This window comes from Mytilus galloprovincialis, chromosome 7, assembly GCF_965363235.1.
Source record: "Mytilus galloprovincialis chromosome 7, xbMytGall1.hap1.1, whole genome shotgun sequence".
NCBI lineage: Eukaryota > Metazoa > Mollusca > Bivalvia > Mytilida > Mytilidae > Mytilus > Mytilus galloprovincialis.
The window spans coordinates 74488435-74514401 of NC_134844.1; the positions used below are offsets into that span (position 1 = coordinate 74488435).

Below are 25967 nucleotides of genomic sequence, written 5' to 3' on the forward strand. Positions count from 1 at the left end.
AAAAAAATGACTGTAAGGTAACCTGTAGTTGTTATTGATAATTTCTGTGTCATTTGGTTTCTGTGAAGAGCTGTCTCGTTGGCAATTGTACCACATCTTCTTTTTTATGCGACAAACATTTCTAGACAAACGGAAAATATGGACAAACAAAACAGAAAATAGCCCATTTAACAGGTAAAATATAATCTTGATGTTCTTATAAACCATCTTGAGAGATAACTTAGTCACCAGCAGTCTAACAATGAATATTATTGCACAATTTCATAAATAGAATGAAATTCAAAACAGTGTGGCTGTGGCCATTGATTGACACATTAAATTCATCCATTGACTGGGACAATTTGGGTGAACGTTTGTATGTAACGACCACTGCTCACTATGTACTTTTTAAAGACACTTAAACTATGGGTTCACTAAAGGTTCTCGACACCTTAATAAAGTAATTCGAAAAATTAATCAGAAATAACACGATGTTTTGATTTATATCAATTATATAAATCAAAACATAAAGGTTATTCCTGATTAATTTTTCGAATTATTTTATAATTAAAGGCGTTAAGAAACCTTTGGTGACCCCACAGTTTAAATGTCTATCGTAGGTACGTCGTGAACAGTGGTCGTTACAGACAAACGTTCACGTAAATTGTCCCAGTCAATGGATGAATTTAATGTGTCAATCAATGGCCACAGCCACACTGTTTTGAATTTCATTCTATTTGAAAAATCCGCCGGTGCCAAAATTGCAGGATTTTCTTCCCTTCAGGAACATCTGAGATCATCAGGTTTTATTGGGTTACGTGTAGCTAAGTTTTTAGTTATCTATTTTATGTGGACTGCTGTTTCTCTTCTCGTCGGTTACCGTTTTTTCGCTATGGCTGTGTCGGGTTGTTTTTGACCGCTGAGTTTGATTGTTCCTTTGGTTTATTTTGTCTCTCTATTAAAATGTTACCTCTCCTTGCAAAAGTGAAGACACGTACTGTACATGGAGGAATTTTTGTACAGTTAAAAATAATGTTGCTAATATATTTTTAAGCATAGTTATAAGAGTTAATCAGATCTGCACACACTTTTAGAGAATCGTGTAGCAGTCATGTGGTCTCGTGTATGGCCGAGTAGAGATCGAAAAGTGGTCGAATGTGGTCGCGAAGGGATCGGGTATTGGTCGAGTTGTTCTGGGATAATATAAATGTATAAGTCGCAGTGATCTTGAAGCGATCGGGCATTGGTCGGGTTTATCTGGAAATGATCGGCCATTAGTCGAGCAAAGGTCGAAATGATCGAGTACTGAATTTTTGTATTCCGACCAAACACGATCCTTTCCCGATCATTTCGACCGCTACTCGACGAATTCTCGATCTCTTCTCGAGTGACTTGCTTCTCGATCCTTACTCGAATGTTTTTTGACATGTCAAAAACTCTCGGGTAGTAAGTCAGATCAATGACGAGTAAGGTAGACTATCCCGAACATTCTTGTCGACTGAGTCAGACCAGTCTCCCGATCACGTAATTTGTCTTGATCGGGCTTGATCGAGTTGATCTGATCAGCAGTGTAAACCTAGCTTTAGGGTACGGACCATGACATTCTTCACGATCCTTTAGATTCTGGATCGGCAAATTGTCTGATTTTTCTATCTAAAAAACGCTAAACAAATAAAAAAATTAACTAATGGAGTTTGGACCAGTCTTCTTTAATTATTTCACCCTCCAATCCTCATTCAAAAACTAAAGGGAGGGGTGCGTTAAAAAATGTTTCAAAAATTTGTTTTATTGAAATTAGGTAAAAATAAAAAATTTAATAATGAGTTCAAAATTAAAATTAACGTTTCTGAACTATGTTATATTAACAAAACTGACAAAAGTCGAAAATATTGTAATTGTCGTAAAGGTAAAGTGAACATGGCTTTACAAAATATATATGGTTGGTGCTTGATATGATTATTTAAAAAGTATATGGTAAATTTTATCATTTACATTGTAGTCATATATGTTACATGCCGAGCAATGCGGGCATTTTTTAAAAATCTGTTATCATATGTGTCAAATAAAACATGTTTATGAACCTGTTCCATCTATATATCGACTGAAATAACATCAATTTATTAATTAAAACTGAACCGTAATTACACGATGTGTATGCCATTTTTCATATAAAGGGAACGTTCAAAATCGATGTCGATCTCCAATTTGATATTAGATACGAAACAAATGCATATCAGTTTCAAATTCATTACAAATCTGATCTACATTGAACCCAAACATTTCCAATGACAGTACATATCACTTTCTTTATCATGGAATGTAAAATTAATCTAAGTATACACAAACAGAAAAATATGTTTGTCTAGACAACAATGAAAAGCAAAATCACAAAAATATTGAACTCCGCAGAAAATTCAAAACGGAAATTCGCTAATCAAATGGCAAAATCAAAAGGTGAAAGACATCAAACGAATGAACTATAACTGTCATATTCCTGACTTGGTACAGGCATTTTTTTATGTAGAAAATGGTAGATTGAACCTTGTTTTATAGCTAGCTAACCTCTCACTTGTATGACAGTCAGTTCAATTTCCATTATATTGACAACGATGCGTGAACAAAGCAAACAGGAAAGAGTCTAGCGAATATATATATATATGTAGGACTCTTAAGTGCAATGGTACTCTAAAGTACGATTGTCACGCTAAAGTGCGATGGTCTACGCTAACGTACGATGGTGTATCACGCTAAAGTGCGATGGTTGTTTGTTTGCTAAAGTACGATGGAATATCACGCTAAAGTGCGATGGCCTAAATGGGTAATGTTAAAGGGCTAAAAATGTTTAAGAACACGGATGTTACTAGACATGTTACGAAAAGGTATATTCACGACACTGCGGTTGACAAATTACACTTTAAGTGTGGGGACTGTGCCAAAACACAAAAGATATTACCTGTGTTTACATTTAATATTATTTAAGAACTGGATTGATCCTTTTGGAGGCAAATCCGTATGGAACGAATATTCAATAACATTTGTACCTAATAAGAAATATAAGACATAGATACATGTATAAATAAATTGCATAATATTTTTAAGAAACTCTAATGAAAAAAAGGGGGCAACAGAGACACGGGTTACACACGTGTGTGAATTCTTCGGCAAGCCCTTAAAAGACCTTGCAAATAATTTTAGGTATTGTAATCTATTTTATACCTACTCGTGAATATATATGCAACGGTCATTTTTATATAGTTATGAAAAGCAAACAAGGGAATGTATGTATTTTGATCCAGTTGTTTGCCACCTAAATTTTTGTCTAACGGGGCCTTTTTTAAAACACCTAAAACACGATTCTTAAACAATGTCAACTTGAATATGTTGCATTATAGTTTTCGAAAATTTACTACCGGTCGTATAGCTTCGAAGGCATGTATTTTCTTCCTTTACTTTCATCCAAATTTGTCTTTTAAATTTAAACAGTTTCAGCTCAATTTGTATTTTTTTATAAGGGGTTTGTGATTGATTGATTGTTGGTTGATTAACGTCCAGTGGCAAATATTTCATGTATGTTCAGAACGATAAGAAGTTTGTGAAAAAAATGACTCACTACTGACCGGTTGAACATCCCTGAAGAATCTGCATACACACCTTAACACCATCTTATGCAGATACATTTGTAGACTGTATTTTATTAATTCCTTAAACGTTTTGTGGAAATTGGATTAAATTTGAAAAGGCAGGACAGGAGTTTTGAGTTAAAAAAAAAGGCAGAATGAGCAACTTGGCCAAAAAATAAAAAAAGCAGGATGACAATTTATCTAAAAACAAAAGCAGGATGAATAAATTAAAAAAAAAGGCCGGACAGAATAAGACGATAAAAAGACAGGAAATATATTACAAACATGTATAAGCCCGCAGTACTTTTCATTAGCCTGTCCTAAGTCAAGGGCCTGTAGTTCAGTGATTGTCGTTCGCTACTGTCTGTAATATGTGTTCTTCGTAAATGGTTTTGTTATAAATTATTTCACATTTTCGGGATCTTTTACAGCCGACTACTAGTATACGGTATAGGTTTTTCTCATTGTCAAAGACCTTATGATTGTTAATAGATAGATTGATAGATGTTTCATAGTCAATGATACCACATCTCATTATTTTTGTAAACTTACGCGGGGAAAATATGAAACCGCACTTTAATCCAACTGCTTTCACTATCACAAGACTCCAGAGTCACTCTCAGATCTCTAAGGACTTTCGGCATAGTTTTTTTTAATAAACTTGTAATACATCAGTTGATTTTCTCAAGATTAAGAGTTGTGCGTTTTCTCTTTTTATAAATAAATGCTTTGATTCCAATTCTTTGGGTAATATATGCCCTCAATATTTCTTGGCCAACCGTAGAAAATTGACGCCAACTGCGCGGTGGGTGGCATACATTACCCACAGCGTTAGCTGCAATCGACGGAACCTCTCATGCCATTTACAGACCACAGACTGAACCTCAAGAACAATTTTACTTCGGACACAGACACAGACATTGCATTCATACACGGGTGATTGTGGAAAACAGAAATCATATAAAGTTTATTCGAAGTGGTTTCCTAGGACATCAAAATGATGTTCAACAGTATACTTTATTGCATTTAATTGGACTAGGTTTTGAGTTAGATTTCCCCCAGAATTTTGTCATCTTAGCGGATAAAATTTATCTATGTCGATCGCCCCTTGTTACCCCTAAAGATGCCATCATCTAGGAGACAAACCACCAGCAGAAAGAAGAAAATATTAAAAAAAAAATGAATTTGAGTATAATATGATATCAGAGTGTCAGGTATATGTCTAACACGCTGTAAGGTGATGATATTACAAAGCAAATGCCATATAGGATGTTAAATGATGATGTTCTAGATAAATGTGATTTGAATTAACCAAGACGCACAGGATTTAAATTTTATCTAATTAAATCTATAATAAATGTTTTGACACCGTCCCCAAATTTAAAGTCGTATTTGTCAACCTCAGCGTCGAAAATATACCTTTTCGTAACATGTCTATTAAAAAGTCTTGTTTTGCAAAAGCTAGTATGCTAAGGTTTTATAACATGTGTGAAAGGCTTTATAATTACCGATAGGCTTTAGTGATTGTTTCAAAATTTAATAGTCTGACCATGTGAAAATTGTTAAAATGGTAACTTTTGTGTGACAAAATCTATATATTCTGTGTATGATTTTTTTAAATTCGGGCGTATCAAATATTTTGATAATTAGCGTAGCTTGCAGTTCACATGTAGTCTATCCCTTATGTGAACTTCTCCCCTTAAAGTCGTCATCGTAAGTTACAAATACAAAATTGGTTCATTGTGTAACATTTAATAGTTTAAATCTGAATTTAAAGGAAAAAGAAATGCAATGTTCCCCGGGCTTTCTTCTTTTCGCAGCGAGTACAAATACAGGTTGTATTTTCCTACAATGTACAAAGTAATGTTTTAGTTTAATTTATTATTTACCTATGAAAACATGTACCTTTATTTTACCGACTTTAATTTTCAATAAAATCGACAATATTTTAACGGGGACCGCAAAGTAAACTGCAACATAAAAAATGATTTCAATAAAAATTATCCGTTTAACTTAGCTTCTAATAGAGCATTTGCATTATTCACGTATCAGGATACGTGCACGGATCGAGCTATACGTATCGAACAGGTTTGTTTACAATAATGAGTTTACCCCGATCTCAATAAAAATGTAATGCATTATATAATATTTTCATCGGGACTAACTTGACTTAATTTATCTTTTCCTCATATACGTGTTATACGATACGTCGATACGGATACGCCAGCAAATACCTGATTAATGCAAATGCTCTAATAGAAATAAGATAAGGTATACTTATGCGTATACTTGTATATCTGTATAGCAAAATGGTCGACTTCAGGACACAAGTCCTTCTATCAGCACCACCCGAAAAAAAAAAAAAAAACATTTGCCTCAGCCGACAAAGCACGGTTAGGTTTAAATTAAGTAAGTCATGGACATTTCTTACATAAATATCTATAAGCCACGTACTATATAATGTTTTCAACATTTTAGACAGTTACCGTTATATCTAACTGATAGGCACATCTTCCTCCGCCTCATTTTAAATTACATTTGTATATTTTCTTTTTTATTTGTCTGAACATTTAATATGTAAGAACACTAGCTACAATTATCCACAATCCATTATTCTTTATAATCCAAAACGACGATTTAGTTCAACAATCACGCACAGTAAATTCGCATTTATTATTTTCTTTTGGAAGAGTTTTTTAATTTGATTTTCTCAAAATAAGACCACCAAGTTTACAAAAATCTATACATGTATTTTAAATTAGATTAGTAACGAAACATTCAAAACATTTATTTTTTTCTAAATTAACTGGTACATTCATCATCGAATTGCTTAGTTATATTCAAAAACTTTTATCAATTCTACAATCCATCACTGTTTTACATTGACATTGCAATATAAAGTTTGACGTGGTCGTATTTTAAATCTGCTTCTAAGCGCAGCAACCGAAATTATAGTGTAGGACGGCAGGATTTGATATCGACAGATGTGCTACTGATGGTCTGGATGTGAATTCCTTCATTTTGTATTCTTAAATGTTTAAGGCTATTTTTTCTTTTCTTATTTGTTAGCACCTCATTTTTCTATATTTGTCATTTGTTAGCACGTCATTTTTCTCTATTTTGTTTTTCCATCTCTTTTCTTTATATTTTCCCCCTTTTATTCTCTATTTTGTAATCTCCAAATCCCCCAAATCACATGATATTAACCCTCAGAGTTGACTAAATTATAACCATCACTGGACTTGCTCTGTACTATCATTTAAATCTTTGCGTATAAAAGGAAATATCAGCGTGGAAATAACTTATATTTAAATACAGTCAATGTAAAAATAAAAATTAAAGTTGTGGCTATTCTATTTAACAAATTTGAAAAGTAAATATAGTCTTTATGACAAATTCTATCTGAGCGGAGTGGAGAAAATTTAAAATACCAATACTGAAACTAAAGCAGTCTTCCACTTTTTTCATTAAAAAAACAAGAGACAGCCTTTTTCATACAACAACATACTCCCCAATTAATAAAAATGGAGATAGAAAAATCATGACATTGAAAGTCAGAACCACATAAAAAAACTTTCGTGCAAGAATTTAATTCTTTTATTCGCCCCTTCCATTTACATTACAAGAATGTCTTTCATTGTTCACACTTCATAGAGCGACACCTGCTGAGAAATAGTGACTTCGAAGTGAACAAAATGAAGAAAATATCGAATCGTATTGGATTTCAACAATAGAAAAACCCACCACGAAGACATCCAATGTAAAGTCAATGCGTCGATAGCCAAGATACTACGTACAACGGCACGCTAAAAAGTTAGATATAGTTAATCGATCTAAAGACAGGAATCGAAGACTGTGTAGAATCCGGACAAAACAAACTATGTTATGCTATACTCCTACTGATTGTAAAAAGGTTAAATAGTCCAAGCTTATCGTTTTGATATCAGGAATTTCTCTTCTTTCTGTACACCAGGTAAGTGTGTTTAATTGTAAAGCTTATATATATATATTGAATTAACTGGTGTCTTGTCTTAAACAAAATGTAAAGGTTGAGTATTACGTAGTTGTTCTTTTCTGTGACTGGAGATCAGTTATTTAAATGTTTGCTTTTCATGTAAGTATTTCTTAATTTTATTTTTAAAAACATACTTATATTTTCAGGTCTGTTTTACTTTGAAAATATGCTTTAATATTCAGGTCTATTTTAATTTGGAAATATACTTTTATATTCAGACGGATTTTATGTTTTAATGATACTTTTAAAACATATCTTATTTATTAAATTTGTAAAATAGGATTTTATCAAATTGTGTTTATAATTTCAATCTTAAAGTATGACACGTATACTTGTAAACGCCGTATAAGTAATGATATCTTAATGTATCGGAAAGTTGCATTTGAAAATTGAAAGCATTTTCATTTATTTTGGTGATTCATTGGAAATCGTCAAATTTATTAAATAGAGTAAGTGCATAACGTTTATTTCAAATCTTTGTTTTTAAGTTAAATATATGATCACTGTATACTAAGATTACCTACTGTTGTAATATATCATTTTCGTTACCTATATTTGCTATCATTATCTATAAAGATTAATTATTGTAGTAAATAAAACTGCAATGAAGATAACACAGAAATTTATAACACATACACAAAAATAAAAGTGTTTTCTATAAAGTAAATAGGTATGAAAACGTAACTCTTTTCATCGCGTATTATTGTAAAACAAAATTAGCTGTATTATAAAAAAACAATACGTATTTTTTTTTATTTTCCTCATAGTTTATTAGTTCATATTTTTAAAGTGAATTATACGAACAATAAATTCAATCTAACTTGTCTTATATTTTTGAGATTATAAACTAAAGAAGTCGTGAAGTCATTAAAGACAACTTTGAAAAGTACTTAACAATTCTATATATGTGCATTTTTTAAGTCTAGAGCCTGTATCTAAGTTAGTGTACTTCTTTGGTGTATGTTATATATGTTTTTCGTTTTTTTTAATGAAAACTAAGGTCATTTGTGTTTTTCATTTTTGTTTTACATTTTGTTAGGAGGGCTTGGTACGTTTTATAGATGACTTAACGGTAATGTTCCTCCCCCTTTATCATCTTTCTGTTAAAGCTTTATGGGTTTACTATTAGCCGTTTCAGAATCTAAAGAATCATGGGTAATTTCATTGTTCGTACCCCAAAATGAAAATAACGCCACGTCATTGGTTAAATTTCCATTGTTTATGACATTTTTAACCAATCAGGACGTTGTGGTGTACACTTTTGAAAATATTACCCAGGATGCATTAGATTCTGAAACGGCGAATTGGTACGCTTCATTTCTCATTGAAAACTATACCACAACTTATCTTACAATTTAGATGTTGGCAAATCGTTGTAATGCTGTCAATATATACAAGTCCGGATGCAGAGTTTTCTCTCTCTGTTTAACACCCATTGGTGACATTAAAGCCATTGTTCTGCTCTTAGTATAGGGTCTTGGTCTCTTACCATTCCTCGTTTTGATTTCACAATGTATATAATTTTGAAAATAGAAAATAAACTAGAATATGTACCTGAACAAGGTGTTATAGCATTCTTCATAGTCTACACGTCAAGTTGCAAATATAAAAAAGAAGATGTGGTATGATTGCCAATGAGACAACTATCCACAAAAGACCAAAATGACACAGACATTAACAACTATAGGTCACCGTACGGCCTTCAACAATGAGCAAAGCCCATACGTGCAAGTCTTCTAAATGATAAAAGTTTTTCATGTTGTGTTAACTTTGATATCAAAAAGACCTTTAAGTTGTGTATAGAAATAAGAGAAAATTATATTTTCAACTATTTTTAACGATAACACAAAAGTATATAAAATTGAAACTTGTTTGAAGAGTAACTGTTTCTATGAAGTTTTCCTCATTTATATTTCGTAATGTATCACTATGTAATATAAACAGGGAAAAATTCAACATAATCTAAGGGACATCAGACTCTGTTTTTAAATTTCAATAATTTAATTTTGGATGTAACGCTTCTTCTGATTGGCTGACGTTATTTTGTTATGAGCTCATAGACATAATTTAGTCATGTGACCGTGACGTCATCAACGTTTTTTCATGGTTTTCTACGGTTTTAAATGGAATTTAGAATTAAATTATAAGAAATGACTGTAATATTTTTTCTGTCTATTCGAGTTAACATAAAAAATGTGGTGCACACTGTTAAATAACCCGCTACTCGCGTTATTCAGTGTGCACCACATTTTTTATGTTATTGCTTCATAGACAGAAAAAATATTACAGTCATTCCTTAAATATAAGTAAAATTGTTGATTTAATTTTGCAAAAATGTACAATACCAATTTCTCTCTGTAATCATTATATTTGTAAGCAAAGATCACAAGAAAAAAAAAACAAGTTTGTCAGTTAAAAAACGAGCAAGAAAACAAATTTAAAATAGACTGTAATCTTCAAAAGCAAAAACATTATTTTAGCAATATTTTATTTTCAATCTATTATAAGACAGCGTCTTGAGTACACTCATCATATATATCAGGATTACATTTTTGTACGTCAGACATGAGTTTAGTCTCAAAAAGACTCATCAGCTACGCAAAGTTGAAGGGCGTTGAGGACTAAAATAAATCCCGAAAGGTTTTGCCAAATACAGCTTTATAGGTAGTCTACACCTTGGGTAAAAAGTCCTAGAATTTCCAACCAATCAAAGTGTTGTAAAAAGTTAATTTATAATTATAAACATATAAATGAAATTTCATGTCAACACAGAAGCGTAAATTTATATATATATATACATAGAAGTATTATGTGGTATGGAACATATATGTATATATAGGACGTATTGGTCAATTGCGGCTGCGCTGTCTGTGTATCGATCTGAGCTGAGAGAAGTCGAGTGGTAGTATTGGTTTGTATACCGGAAATCCATTACCATAAAATGCTAGGTTGGGAAACGTTAAAACAATAACTTGAGACTGGGCCTAAATATATGACAACTACCGATATGATTGCATTTATATCTGTGTTTGTGTATATCTGAACGCATATACTAATACCATTCAGTAACAACGAAATATCAATATATACAGATTAAGGATGTACTCGGGTGAGGTTTTGGAATTTGTGTCAAATGTTCGGACTCCTTGGTGTTTTTCCATACAATACAATGCAAAATATTTTGCCCCATAACACCCATTAATTTTTTCATATAAGATTTAATAGCTCATGAAAAGTCATTTACCAAAATTTTAGAAGATTCTTGATTCTCTTTCTTTTGTTTTGAGACCCAAATAATACCAATGCAAATATAAAGTAAAAGTCAGAGTCAGCCTTTTCCCGCCATATTTTAAATCTCAAATATTTCGAAAAGGAGGTCCATGACCTATCAATATGTTTAGCTTATCTTTATCCTTAATTGATGCTCTACCAGCTTATAGTATCAATTTTAATTTCTTAATTTCTTAAATTTTACCTAACCTCACCTAAGTACATCCTTAAAGGTGAAGGCTACTAAAAGGTCCGAATGGAATACTTCCTATAGCCGATTGTAAAAGATATACCCATTTGCTACATATAACAAGGATATTTAAAAAAACAGCCACAATAATTAGTCTTTCTAACACGTGCATCCAGTTAAAGGTCACTGAATAAGGGAGTTAACACTTAGATTGTACTAAGTCTTAACCATATGCATAAAAGAAGTTAACGATAGTAGATAGTACCTGGTTTTGGTTTCAATAAAATCTACTTGAGCAAGGATTCAGTCGGAGTATCTTCCCGGTGATAATTACATAACATGTAAGTTTCACACGATTCCGAAATTTGGAGTAGCTTAGGCTTTCGTGAAGCTATAGTTACATGAAATATATGTTTCACAAGAATACTTAGTTAAATTGGCTAACAGCAACCGCTCGTCATTCAAAAAATAACCATCATGTCAACATTAAATGTTTCATTCGAGATGACACGTACTTCCAAAAAAAATTGCTCCGGAAAATTAAAGAAAAAGTTGATAAAAAATGGTCTATTTAGCATAGAAATGTAATTATCAGAAATGAAAGCTTTTTTGTTTTGTAATTTTATTAGGGTGGAAAAGAGCAAATTGTTTAGAATGAAGCGCAAAAACTGTCATTCAGTAAAGACTTTTACAACGCAATAAAATTACAAAAGGAACCATAATTCAATATCAATGACTACACGTGCATTACGTGACAATGGTAAAACCGTGCATAAAAAAAAAAAAAAAAAAAAACGTTGAACGCACGTACATTTAAAATATAAAGCGCTCCATACGAAATAACTAAGCCAGCGCTTTAACACCGTTATACATTGACAAAATTTAAGTGTTTTTCTTAATTGTTGTTATATCTTGATGTAATTTCACATGAGGGCCTCAGTGGTCTTAGCTCTTGTGGTCTAAGCGGCGACCAATAGTTGTTAATGTCTGTGTCATTTGGCCTGTTGTGGAGAGTTGTCTCATTGACAATCATATCCCATCTTCTTTTTTTATAAGTAATCGAACGACTGTATCACTGACCTGTCCACACTGAGACTTTGAGTTTGAATACTTTACATGACAGGTGCGCTCGACTCCAATCTTAATAGACTACTTGTCTAGGATTTTCAGCTTTTTCTAAAACGAAGAACCCCATGAAAATTCATAAATCGTTTAAGAGCAAAAAATCAAAAGATTTTCTTTGTACAACTAAGATTTATGCGAAATGACTTTTCATTAGCGGTTCTTTTTTTTTTAAGTCAAATGATTAGCAGAAGTTAAATTTATCAATTCAACAACTTACAATTAATAGAGGAAGCAGACACGTAGTACCGGGTTATTTTTAGCAACTTCCTGTTTATCAATTTACCAATGTGATGTCAACAGACGCTTTCGAGCTTTTTCTTGGTAGAACTTCATAAAGAATAATCACTCTTAACTTTGATTTTGCACGGATGTAGCTCGAAATTAGTAATTACATATTCTAGTTTTGAAATATTCTAAAATGCAAAACATTATGTAGCCGATCTTGGTATACCTGTATGCATATTGATAAAATAGACTTTTCTGGCCCAAACTTGTTTTGAATTGAATTGATGATGGAAGTGTTTATTTGCATTGTCTGGCTATACAACCCTCGCACAGTCGCTATTCCATTGAATTGTTTCACATTAATGCCTTTTTATTTAAGGAATGACTGTAATATTTTTTCTGTCTATGAAGAAATAACATAAAAAATTTGGTGCACACTGAATAACGCGCGTAGCGGGTTATTTAACAGTGTGCACCACATTTTTTATGCTATTTCGAATAGACAGAAAAAATATTACAGTCATTTCTTATAATTTAATTCTAAATTCCATTTTGAACCGTAGAAACCCATGAAAAAACGTTGATGACGTCACGGTCACATGACTAAATTATATATATGGGCTCATAACAAAATAACGTCAGCCAATCAGAAGACGCGTTACATCCAAAATTAAATTATAACTGAATATACGGCATGGGTTTATCTCATTGATAAAGGCTGTACAGTTGACTATGATTGCTTACGTCAACTTCATTTGAACTTTGTTGGATAGTTATTTCATTGGCAAACTTATGTTTATGTTGTTTAGTCAGGTTTTGAAACACTCAAATGTCTGCTCAAAATTAACATTTGCACATGTTATGAACCCCATCTATTTGTACATGTATGTAAGGTGGTACCTAACACTACAGGGAGATAACTCTGTAAAATCACCTAAGCGTTTTAATGACATTGTGTTGTTAAGGGAATATTAAGCTTCTTAATGATCAAAATTAGTGTTTGTCAAACTGCTATATAACCAGTGTAATTTTTCTGATAAAACGCTTGGTTCAAATTTTTTGAATTTTTTATATTTTTGTAAAAGGGTCAAAGTAAATACTTTGTCAAAATTTTATGAAAATTAAACGAGCCAAATTAATTTTAGAGAAAGTGTTGGGTACCACCTTAATTTTCTATCTAAATAATGTAGACCAACTGTCTTTAACACTATAAAAGTAATATGTTTGGAAAATGCAATGATCATATGTCTGTTTAGTATCACAGTATTTAAAAAATTCATTTAAGTAATTGTTTGATAATTTTTTAATTGCCGTTTAGGCAATATCTGCTTGATCGCTTCAGGTTTTATCGGTAGATGAAGTCAGAGTGCACAATTGAATCGAATGCTCCTGCTACGTAAGGTTTTTAACTCACAACTTCAGGGTCGACAGGCTAGTGATATTATAGCTAAACGCTTTAGTCCACGAACAATGGTATATGTAAAATGTATAAGAGTAGACATGCTACATTGCACTAACGGAATCATTGCATATAGGGGGATTTACGCAGATCGTTTAGTTTCAATACATTTATACAAATCAACTTAAACTGATCTATCATGATTATGGTTTCAACTTTTCAACAGTTAAAAATAGCAATTGCATTTCACGTTTTTTTTTTATTGAACTGGCTTTTTTCTTGAAAAAATGTTCTTCAATTTAACTTCCTCTGTTCTTTTTGTCATTCTGTTAATTTTTCATTTTGTCAGCCTTTTGATTTTGATTTTTGTGGCTACAAATGAATCTTTAACGTTTTTCTATAGATTCCATAGACCCTACTAGGTTTCTAGTAGAATAACTATCAACATTTTCAAACATGAGATTAGGTTGTAAACTTTATGATTTAATCAAACGCCTCAGGATTTAATTTTCGATTGCGAGATTAAGATCTTGACAATTTTAACGTACACGAGATCAATTTTTATCGCTAGATGTACATCTCGGTATTTAAAAACTCTCATAATTCAATTATAATTCTCATATCTATATCGAAATAAATCTGGGGATAATGTTTTGCATATTCGAATATAATAGTATTCTATTCGAAAAAAATAAATGAAAATAAAACAACAAAATTGTGCATGGGTATATATTTGTAACATAATTAGATAAAAAAAAAAAAGCATATTAATAAAAACACGAAAAAACATAAGATTGAGTGTCGCTTGCTATGCTTCCAGTGGCAAATAGTTCAGGATCACTAATGATAGACACATCGAAGAAATTACTCTCGGAATAATCAAAAGTAAAATAACTAAAATTCTGGAAAATGAATACATTACTGTTGTCTGCTCTATGGTTCGGCTGTTGTCTCTTTGACACATTCTCCATTTCCATTCTCAATTTTAATAACACCATATGCAGGAGCTGCTAAAATATTGCTACATAAAAATGGAAATATAAAAAATAAGGTATGGTACGATTACCAATGGGTCAACTCTTCACCCACCAGAGACCTATGATGAGTTTATCGTACGGCCGTCATCAATGAACGCACTGACACCGCATACTCAGCTATAAAAGGTCCTGACCTGATAAATGTAAAGGAAGTCAAGCGAGAATTTAGATACAAAACATAGAACAAAAAACTATGATACACACCAACAAGCGAAACCCACTCCTGACTTGAGACAGGCACATGAAGAATGTGGCGGGGTTAAAACATGTTTTGTTTGTTTAAAGTTCATAATAAGTAAGCTGACATAAACTATTTAGTCATAAGACTTTGATCTAAGTCATTCCTCATTGTCGATTTCAAGATGTAAATCAAGATACGAGATAGACTTAAAATTGAAAAGAAATTACCTTGTCAAATACAGGTGTCACCAAAGTAGTTGAATCAATTTTCTATATATTTTGTTTAACTGAAATAGTTACGATACTGGAATTGGTTATAAGGTAAGGTAAAGACTTCAAATTGCCAAAACTTATCTGGTTTACAGTTCGTGGCCAATATTAAGCATATTTGATTTGAATACATTGTACATCGTTTAAAGTATCCTGTGGTATTATTTTAACAGTAAGGTAAACTTACAAAGCTGTAGTAATTAGGAATTTTTGTAATGATAAATTCAAAGGAAACCAAATATTTGAGGTTAAGGCAAATAAAATTTGTTCCAAGTCTACTGATGTATTTTAAAGCAGTAACACGGCAAGTGTTGCATATGGAGCAGATCTTCTTGCTGTTACGGATATCAACCCGGGGTTTTGACTAAGGGAGCTACCATTTGATTTTTTTTGGGGGGGAAGGGGGGCTAGGACTAAATTTGAAAAAAGGCAGGACAGGCGTTTTGAAAAAAGGCAGGATGAGCAACTTGGTAAAAAATAAAAGCAGGACAAAATTTTCATCCCAGCCCCCTCCCCCTCCCCCTAAAAATCAAGTGGTAGCTCCCTAAGTTCAAGTAGCTGAGTCTTTAATTTTTTTTTTTAGAAATGTGTTTTTTATGCCGTTTACGTCTCTTTGTCGTTTATCATTTTTTTTACAACTCATTGTCAATTCCTTTTCGTCTTATAATCTTGAATATCGCTTGTGTATCATTCGCCTCTCCACGTCGGGTGTTTTATTTGTCAACAATTTGTATAAATATAACATTTATTTAACAATACCGGCGAAAAAATGTACACTGGAACGAGTGTCCAGACTTTGTTATATTTATAAAATTTGCAGTTAACACACACCTCGATGTCAGACGGCGGTGGCTTTTCAGTTTACGCTTTTTATTCACTGCAGACTTTAAGTATTTTTAAAATCTGTATTGCTCTCTGTAAACTTTTATACCATCAATAAGAAAGACAAATTTATTTTTACATACGTATTTTTATATTTAATTAGAATAGATGTATATAACTATCGTAACTAGATACATTATACTTTAAATTTACAAATATTTACGTTACAAGTCACGTTGTCTGATCGCCACTTGTTTGATAGCATTGTACCGTCAATGAACTATTATTACAAACTTTATACATTTTTGTACATGCGCACATGATCAAATTAAAATTATTAGAGTTTTTCAATTTTTACAATTGTCGCTGATTTCTATTGCATCATTATTCGTATTGAAAGTTCCATCCTTTGGTTGTTTAACTTACACCACAGCTAGACAGGGTTAAGTCGTAAATGAGACTATTCTTAGTTTTCACTTAAATCGATGATTTTATTTTAAAATGACACAACCCTGTAAAAAAGCAGGATTGATTAAGGCTATCAACATGTTAAGCATTCTAAATCCTGTTGTCAGTTTACGTCTTTATAAGGTCTTGCGCACTCAGCAATCTTTTTCACTTCAATCTATGATTTTATTTTAAAATGGTGTACCGTTTTTAAATAAGCAAGGCTATCAACATTTTAAGCAATTGCAAAATCCTTTTGATAGTTTACGACTTTATAAGGTCTTGCGCACTCAGCAATTGTTATAAATTTTCAAATCGATGATTTGTTTTTTTAATGATACATCCCTGTAATAAAGCAGGATTGATTTAGGCTATCAACATTTAAGCAATATCTAAATCCTGTTGACAGTTTACGACTTTATAAGGGCTTGCGCACTCAGCAACTTTTAAATGTCAGGTGAAAAATTACAATTGTATCCGACATCAGTGTACCTGTTCAGCATGATACCAGACAGAAACAACCTAATCCATCACTCAGCAACCACTCATTTTGTTGTGCATTTATCACACGTTTTCTGTTAGTTCCGTTGTCATTGTTTAAAGAATCTTCAAATGTAAAAGCCTCCCTCCCTTATGACAATATTGTATATTTTTAATAAGTTCAATGTCTTTGTGTCAGCAGTGTTTACAAAGTACTTAATAATCATATCAAATGATGACATTGTTGTTCCTGTTCACTGCAAGATAGGTGATACTTATTGATAAAACTGTTGCAAATTTTCAAGTTGTTTAAGTGGACGTGTTCTGACTTTCCAATACATTTTTATTCTAGGCTATCTTCCAAAAAATGAACAGAAAAAGAGTACAAAACTATTTCAGCTATTTCAAACATTATATATTGTATTTCCCCCCTGCCCATAACACATATCATCAGTCGCTCTGAAATTCTTATACAACGGCTTTAGGATGTGCGGGTAGACCAGGCGCAAGTAATTTAGTGATTGTTGTTTGTTGCTGTGTTACATATTTGATTTCTTCGTCATTTATTTTGTACATGAATTAGGCCGCTAGTTTTCGCGTATGAATTGTTTCATTTGGGGGCCTTTTATAGCTGTGTATAAGGTTTGGGCTTTGCTCATTGTTGAAGGTTGTACGGTGACATATAGTTGTCAATGTCTTTTGTGGAAATTTGTCTCATTGGCAATCATAACACATCTACTTTTTATACTTATTCTAGACTTTGTAACTTATTTGCGAGGGGTTATTAGTGCCGTCGCAATGTTAAACTGATGATAACCTCATATCAGGACAGTCAGGTGTAAAAATATTTATAATTTAAGGGGTGGACATACATGTAAAATGGACCAACATTACTGTATATAGTTATAATAAACATATTTGGTACATGTGTTTTAAATGGGCGTCTAGCATACAAAATTATAAGCTTGGTAACAATAAGAATATAAACCAGGCTGAAGCTAGCGAACAATAGCTAGCGAAAAATAAGCCAGCGAACAATAAGGCGATATATCGAGAAACTAATTATAATTACAGAACTAAGAAAATAATAATAATAATAATGACAATGACTTCACCGAAGCGTATAATTCTTATGATAACAAATCATTGTCTACAACGGGACTCGAACCCTGGACCTTTGTCACCAAAGTCTGTACTCTAAGCAACTGAGCTAAGGAGTACTTCCCTAGCTCAATCGCTAACGACTGGCTATACTACTAATAATAGTAGTACTTAAAACAAAAAGTAAAGTTATTACAAATATTACAATTGTTAAAAACAATGCTATTTACCAATTTGTTAACGATGATCTATCTCAATTACATTTGATTAATATGTTTTATGCTTTTGACGCTTGTAATAAGATATAAAAAAGGAAAATTATTGCATAGATGATCTGCGTTTTGTTCACTCAAGGATTACACATCTCTTTCTTTTCTTTGATTGCAGTAAAAATGGGTGTTACGTAAACTAAAACTTTGACAGCGTTATTTGTTTTTCTTATACTGTCTTTATTCAGATAAATAATAGTGTTTTCGTATATAATGTTCAAGTAGTGTATTAAACAAAACTACAAGATGAATAGGCTTTTACTAAACAATGCACTTATAATCACATAGCAAAGATGAGGCTCTCACAGGGTACCCCCCCCCCCCAGGTCGCAAGGTCGCTTTTAAATTCGTCGATAGGTCGTTTTTGAGGAAAATGTACAGGTCGCAGGTCGTTTTTTACAACACAGAGGACGGAAGTCGGTCGGATGTCGTTTTTTTTTCAAATTTTACAGGTCGCAGGTCGTTTTTAGAAGGCCCTCAGGTCGGAAGTCGCCTCTAAAAAGCCCGGAGGTCACATGTCGTTTTTTACCCTGCGGGAGCCACAAAGTTAATTCGTCATTTTGCGATCCTTCTTCTTGTGCGTTGTACGTTGTTCTGATTGTATTTTAAAAATTAAATTGTTTTCGTCAGTTTCAGTTGGGAAAAATCACACGTATAGTTATGCCATGTTAAACGCTCATGTTTTTAAATGATAATCGAATTTATATCGATCTTTTATCAAAGAATTAGCAACCATTGAATACCTTATAAAAAAACTCCTGAAAGCATCAACTAAAAAAGAAGCATTAATTACCAAGGGAAAATATTTTTTTTTCTGGACAAACTGAAACAAACAATTTTTTTTTTTGTCAGGGTCAAAAATAAATTATTTTTTTTCTCCAAAAACTGGAAACAAATCTTTTTTTCCAAAAAAAATCCATAGCCCCTATTATTCCGCTTATTTTTCACCAGTCCGAAGGACTACAATTTTTACGAAATACAACTCTCACCAGGATGTTAAATTTAAATATGCATATACAGAGCTGATTTAACGTGACCAAATTTGGAATAGAACAAACTTATATATAAATTAGAGGTTCAATCTTGACCTATAACAATAGCATTTTCAAAAATGACTAGAAACACAATTTCACAGACGGTCAATAAACGGCATTGTATTCCTTTGGCACAGTTAATGACAACGTACACACTTTGTCATCTACGTTAACCAAGAAGCCATTGATATGTGGGGCTGATTCAATACTCCAATGAGTCAGCAAGAAGAATGATGTCTTGATTTCGGTAATCTATTCATGTTTATGATAAATAAATAGTATACTTAATAAGCTTTTGCTTATTACGGTTAATATTTCTTATCGACGTCACTGCCTGTTTTATTTGGTAATATAAAATCTAATATTACAAAATATTCCGGAAACTTAACGTTTCTGGCGTAATCCAATATATTTCTTAGTAATTAAATGTAAACATGAATAAGGCATCTTAATGTATTTTTTTTTTATAATTGTATCCTTTCCCAAAAAATCACATTGTGTTTCATCGATTTTGTACATCACGACCTTAATACACCGAGGGTGAATAATATCAAATCACACAAAAAGAAGTATATCATTTATCTATGAGAGGATGAACATCATAAATTTGCACTTCTGGTAATTTTTTTACATGGTAACAATGAAATATGTTTCAATTACTTCGGTTATTCATATTCTGGTTGTATGCATTCACACTAACTTGTTGATTAACTTTGGATGATATTTTTTAACGCGTTGGGAATGTTTCCGTTAATTAATTTTGAAGTGCTTAAATATTTAAACATTTTTACCTGGTTGGAATTTGTGTGCATTGACACTGATCTGGCAGATTCACTATTCGAAAAGCGATCCCCCCTTCCAGTTTATAATTGATAAAGTATTGTCATTTCAATGTCTGATATTTCATTGATAAGACTTTTTTTCCGGAATCATAATCTATAAAAATGTTCTGTTTCTATTCTTATATTTTTATACTGCGTTTTGAAATATCATTATTAATTGAATAATCTTATTGAAGATCGAATTGTTCGTTCTCTCAGTAAGAATGAACGAATTTAATACTTTGTTTGACGAATAATCTTATTGAAAGTTTCTTCCATCATAAACCATTCAAAGATTCTGAAATTAGGGACCTACCATTTGATTTTTAGGGGGAGTCTAGGATGAAATTTGAAATCACATTGCAGCTGAAATCACTTGTAATAAAAAAAAACACATTATAAGTACATAATTATCTTTAAAACATTATGCATCGAATGAGACCATTTACCGACATTAACTTAAACATATCAAGCGATTAAAATAAGTTGGTTAGTCCTGTAAAAGATTTTTACAATTTGTACTCAATATTCACTAAGATCTGTCAGAATTGCAGTGTATGTCTAATAAATCAAACTTCTTTTGTTTAAACATATTTGTATTTCCCATTATAGTGAATTTGGAAATAGTATTTTTCAATTTCTTTCCACTGTGCAGGTGCGAGTGCTGCCTTTTAGCGGCATAAGCCTGCTCTTTTTCGAAATCTACAAGGGTGTCTTTTACGTGCAAGCTATTTATCTTCCCCGTCAGATTGACTAATATCGTTTCTCAAAACCATACTCGCAAAAAGTGTCAAGAGAGAGCCGGGATTCTCCCCTTTCCCGGAACGGGAATCGAACCAGAAACCGTTTTGCCTGTAGTCTAATGCGCTAACCACAAATCCACGGCTCTAATCAAACACCTTTATTTTCTCTTATTATTTTGGAACTTTATTACCATAAATTTGGATAAAGATTGAAAGAAAAATAAAAAAAGGTAATGGTGTGAAATAAATACAGAGGAAAGTTTGCAATCTCCTTTCTATAGTTTTCGAGTATAGTCAAACAAGGCACCAGTAAAACAGGAAGTATCAAACTGTGGGGACTGTTATCTGCTCTTTGGTCGGGTTGTTGTCTCTTTGACACCTTCCACATTTCCATTCTTAATTGTATTTACGTTAATGAAAAAAAGAGAAGCGAAAGATATCAAAGTGAGATTTATGCTGAGTTCACAGATGATTCGAATTCGATTCGCATTAACTAATTCGAATTAGTTTAATTCGCATTCGAAGCGTTATACGTCTTAACGTCAATTCTAATTCGAATTACAATGCGCGTCAAATTCGCTTTACTGTCCAAACGACGTTAACTTTTACTTCATATTGACAAAAGCGCACTTCTAATGCGAATTAGATAATTTTAATTAGCCAATTCGAATTCGATTCGAATTAAAAAAAGAGGACTGTGTGAACGCAAATAGCGATTCGCATTCGATTCGAATTCAATTCGAATTAAATGTACGTGTGAACGAGGCATTAAACTCAAACGTATCCTCGGAAAACTATACTAGCAATTGTCAATGAATTATTAAAATATTGCTTTTCAAACAAATAGCTAACGTATATATGTCGACAGAATACTGATTTGTCACAGTATTAGTATTTGAAGATTTTCTTATGCAATGGTATTTTTAGATGCTGTGTAAATTCAGCATGTTAATCTTAAATTTGAAGAAATAAAAAAAATTGGTATCATTATTTATCTTGAGAAAAAGAAAGGTTTAATTGAAAACATCAAATAACAACTTAGATATCGTTTTAAAGATTTACAAACTGTTTCACAAAATGTTGTATAGAGCGTGTGAAATACAATCAAAATCCAATCAACAATTCCTGTGTGTGGAAAATTAAAAAATATGGAACTGCCGCTTAGGCGAACGATAACACAAACAACAAAGCCATTGATTTAATAACTTACATGTTGGAAATTATGAAAGTTTATGGGGAAATGCTTGTGGGTTTTAAGGATACAGTATTTGAATTTTTATTTTTTAGTTTAAAAAAGACATTTCAAAGCCAGCATTGATAGTTAAAAACCTCCGTCGTTTTTACAAGTATTCAGTTCAGGCAAGAAAGTTTTTTTTCATACCTATCTCAATTTGGAGGGAAGGAGGGATTATTTATGCGATAAGTGGTTGTTGTTGGTCCATGTCTGTCATGTTTGTTTTCGTAAATTATTTTTTTAGGCCGTTAGTTTTCTCAATTGCGTTGTTTCATATTTTTCATGTCGGGATTTTTTATAGGTCGTCGACTCTACGGTATAGAATTTTATCATTGTTGAAGGCCGTACTGTTGCCTATAATTGATTACTTCCCTTTCATTTCAACGTTGGTAGATAGTTGTCTCATTAGCATTCATGCCACATCTCCTTATTTTTTTATTAATACAATAGGTAAGCCGACAGGCATGAAAAACATAGATGTGGATGTACATTGAGAAATTAGCTGGATAAGGGAATACATTTTGCCTTGGAATCATTAATGGTCAACTACGGTCGCCCTGAGATTCTATGTCCGCATTCTGATGTGTCTGTTTAATTTGTATACCACGTGCTCAACCAAACGGTAAGGGCCATTTAAGCTTGGCCGGGGTTTATTGCACGAGGCAAGTTTGAACCCTTTTTAGGGGGTTGAGTAGACAGTAAGTAAATTGGTGCTGTGCTGGCAACTTTTCACGTGGTCTTCATCAAAAGGACAATCGTTTCAAAAACAAGTAAAGGGAAAATTTATTGTTGGCTTTTTAAACAACTTCCAGTATACCCAAATCATATACATGTGCATGATAGAATACATAGAAACAAGAGAAAAATAGAAGACAAATTTACGACGCAATCTGACCTTTTCATTTTTCATAATTAAGTAAGGCAATTATTATAAAATACGTAGGTACGTATATATTTCTGATTTTGTTTTTATTTTTTAAGATTCTCCTGATAGTAAAAAAGTTGAATTTTTGTATTATTTTTCAAACTTTTTTTCTGTCTGTGTGAATACTGTTTATTACAATAGAATTACTATTCCATCGATTTACCCATAATAAATTACCCATTTTATGGTTAATGCGACATTAATTTTTTTTAATGGAATCTCTCGAAAGTTACTTTACATTTAAGATAATGATATTTTTATATTTCAAGAACTATTAGAAAAATCAATGGAAAAAGCCCAACACGTAAATTAGACGTATTACTACGTATGTACAAGCGAAAAGTGTACAAGGAGTTTCGTCTGATTTTTATTTTCTCTAAAAGTGTTTAATCTATCCATCTATCCTCTTCGCTCCTGGCGGAGCATAAGGATGCCACAAGATTCCGCCACCCAAAGTTTTAATAGTCTCACAAAATTTACTGAGTAAACTGGCTTCATGTGTATTCTTTAAGATTTTTACAACATTATTATGCGGCTGCGTTTCTCGACAAATAAGACATCCGAGAGTCTGAATTAAGGGTGGGAGAAATTTGACTACACCTTCATCTCGTTATTCTATGACATCTCAGACCCCCTTGTACTCTACTATTTCTTTATTTTGATCCTTATTCTCTATGCTTTATTTTTACGGCACCCCAGTATATATATTCTATATAATTATTGATATTTTTGATTATTTTTTTCTATTCTTTCAATTTTTTAGCATTTTTTTTGGGTTTATTATTCACTATTCTTTACACTCCATTCAGACCCTCATATATTGATGCCTATATTCATTACTAAAATTGCTATTTTTTGGCAAAGAAAAAAAGAACCTATTGTTCTGAATTCATTTCAAACCAGGAAAATTAAAAAAAAAAAAAGTGTTCACTTTTTACCGTCAATTTATATACGTATATCCTATCCAAATATCCAAATATGCGAACTTTTAGATTCTACCAATATTTTGGCCCTCAACCGCAAATTTGAGAGATATTGGAAAATTGTGAGTATATGTTTGATTTATTCACAAAATGTACACGAAGAAATCGAAAATTTTGTGGAAGGAACTATATGTATTATATGTTTCGGAGTGTGATGTTTTTTTTTTCGCTGAACTACTGCACATTTTTGTTAAGGGGTCAGCTGAATTTCGCCTCCGGGTTGATTTCAATCTTTACCCTGTAAGTGAAACACATACCAGTGAAAATGCCCCCCTCCCCCCCCCCCCCACCCCCCACCACCACCACCACATTCGGTATGTGCCAGTCAAAGGTCTGGAGTCTATAATTCAGTGGTTGTGGTTTGTTGCTGTGTTACTTTATTGTTTTTTTTTTTATTCATTATTTTATACATGAATTTTGCCGTTAGTTTTCTCCTTTAATTTGTTTTACATTTGTTATTATTTCGGGGCCATTTATAGATGTCTATGCGATATGGTCTTTCTTCATTATTGAAGACCGTACGATGACCTATTATGATCTGTGACTATTATACTAATAGCATATAATAACCCCAGGTCCGATTTCGTCTTTTGTGAAGAATTGTCTCAATGGCAATCATACCAGATCTTTTTACACCTACTACTTTGGAATAATGTTAAAAAAAAAATAAAGAAGAAGGACATTCTCAAACAAAATAAAAATTATATTGTAAGTAAAGCCATGTTTTATTCTATCAGTGTGTACATGTACATCTTTTAATGTTGGTTAAAGTCGTCTTTCGATCTAAAAACAACACCCTCCCCCTTTATATGTTTAATATGATAATTATATGCAATTTCTTGCAATTTTTTGTAACAAAAGCATGCATCATACCACATCTTTTTTTTAAATAGCACTGGATAATTATTTTGCTTTATGCATTTGTGCAGAACACTTGGTACAATCAAAAACCTGATAATAAATTGTTCAAATAAGGCCTTCGAAAATAGTGGAATTAATTACCTTTGGAGTGTCAAAAACTCGTTGGAAGTACTTGATAAATTGCATGCTTATATTGGTGATTTTGAATCTGTTCAAAGTTTTGATTTTTCTACCCTATATACCACATTGCCTCACATTCTCATTAAGAAAAAAATCACACACCTAATTAAATGGGCATTTAAAAAGTCAGAATGTGAATATATATGTTCAAACTCTTTTAGGTCATTTTTTAGTAGCAATAAACAAAAAAACTATGTCAATTGGACATGCTTTGATACTATATCTGCTCTTGAATTTTTACTAGATAACATTTTTGTTGGCTTTGGAGATTCCGTATATCGTCAGGTTATCGGAATTCCAATGGGGACTAACTGTGCACCACTTATTGCGGACCTGTTTTTGTATTGTTATGAGTTACAATTTATGACAAAAATCAGCAAAGACCCATCGAAACAACATCTGATACACAAATTTAATAATACTTTTAGATATTTGGATGATATTTTAGCTCTCAATAATGACGACTTCAGTATGTATACTAAAGAAATTTATCCTGTTGAACTTACTTTAAATAAAGCTAATACTAACAATGACCACTGCCCTTTCCTCGATCTTGATATATATATATATCATTAACGGAAAGCTTAATACTAAAATTTATGATAAAAGAGATGATTTCTCATTTTCTATCGTTAATTATCCATTTTTAGATGGTGACGTTCCCTTGTCACCATCTTACGGTGTTTATATATTTCAACTTGTACGATTCGCTCGTGTATGTAACAATGTTTTAGATTTTAACGAGAGAAATTTATGT

The 25967-nt window shown here is 32.2% G+C and overlaps 1 protein-coding gene across 2 annotated transcripts in view; it reads left to right on the plus strand.

The window, feature by feature from the left end:
- Positions 1 to 7317: 7317 nt before the first annotated feature.
- Positions 7318 to 25967, plus strand: part of LOC143083647 (uncharacterized) — a 45472-nt gene continuing 26822 nt past the window's right edge. The window contains exon 1 of one of the 2 annotated variants that reach the window (XM_076259933.1): positions 7318 to 7572. Coding sequence is in view for 1 of the 2 variants with exons in the window: in XM_076259931.1 (XP_076116046.1) it covers positions 7699 to 7713 (15 nt within the window). In the remaining variant the exon portion in view is untranslated. Of the gene's footprint in view, positions 7573 to 7594; positions 7714 to 25967 lie in introns of those variants that run through there. The other variant, XM_076259931.1, reaches the window with a different exon arrangement.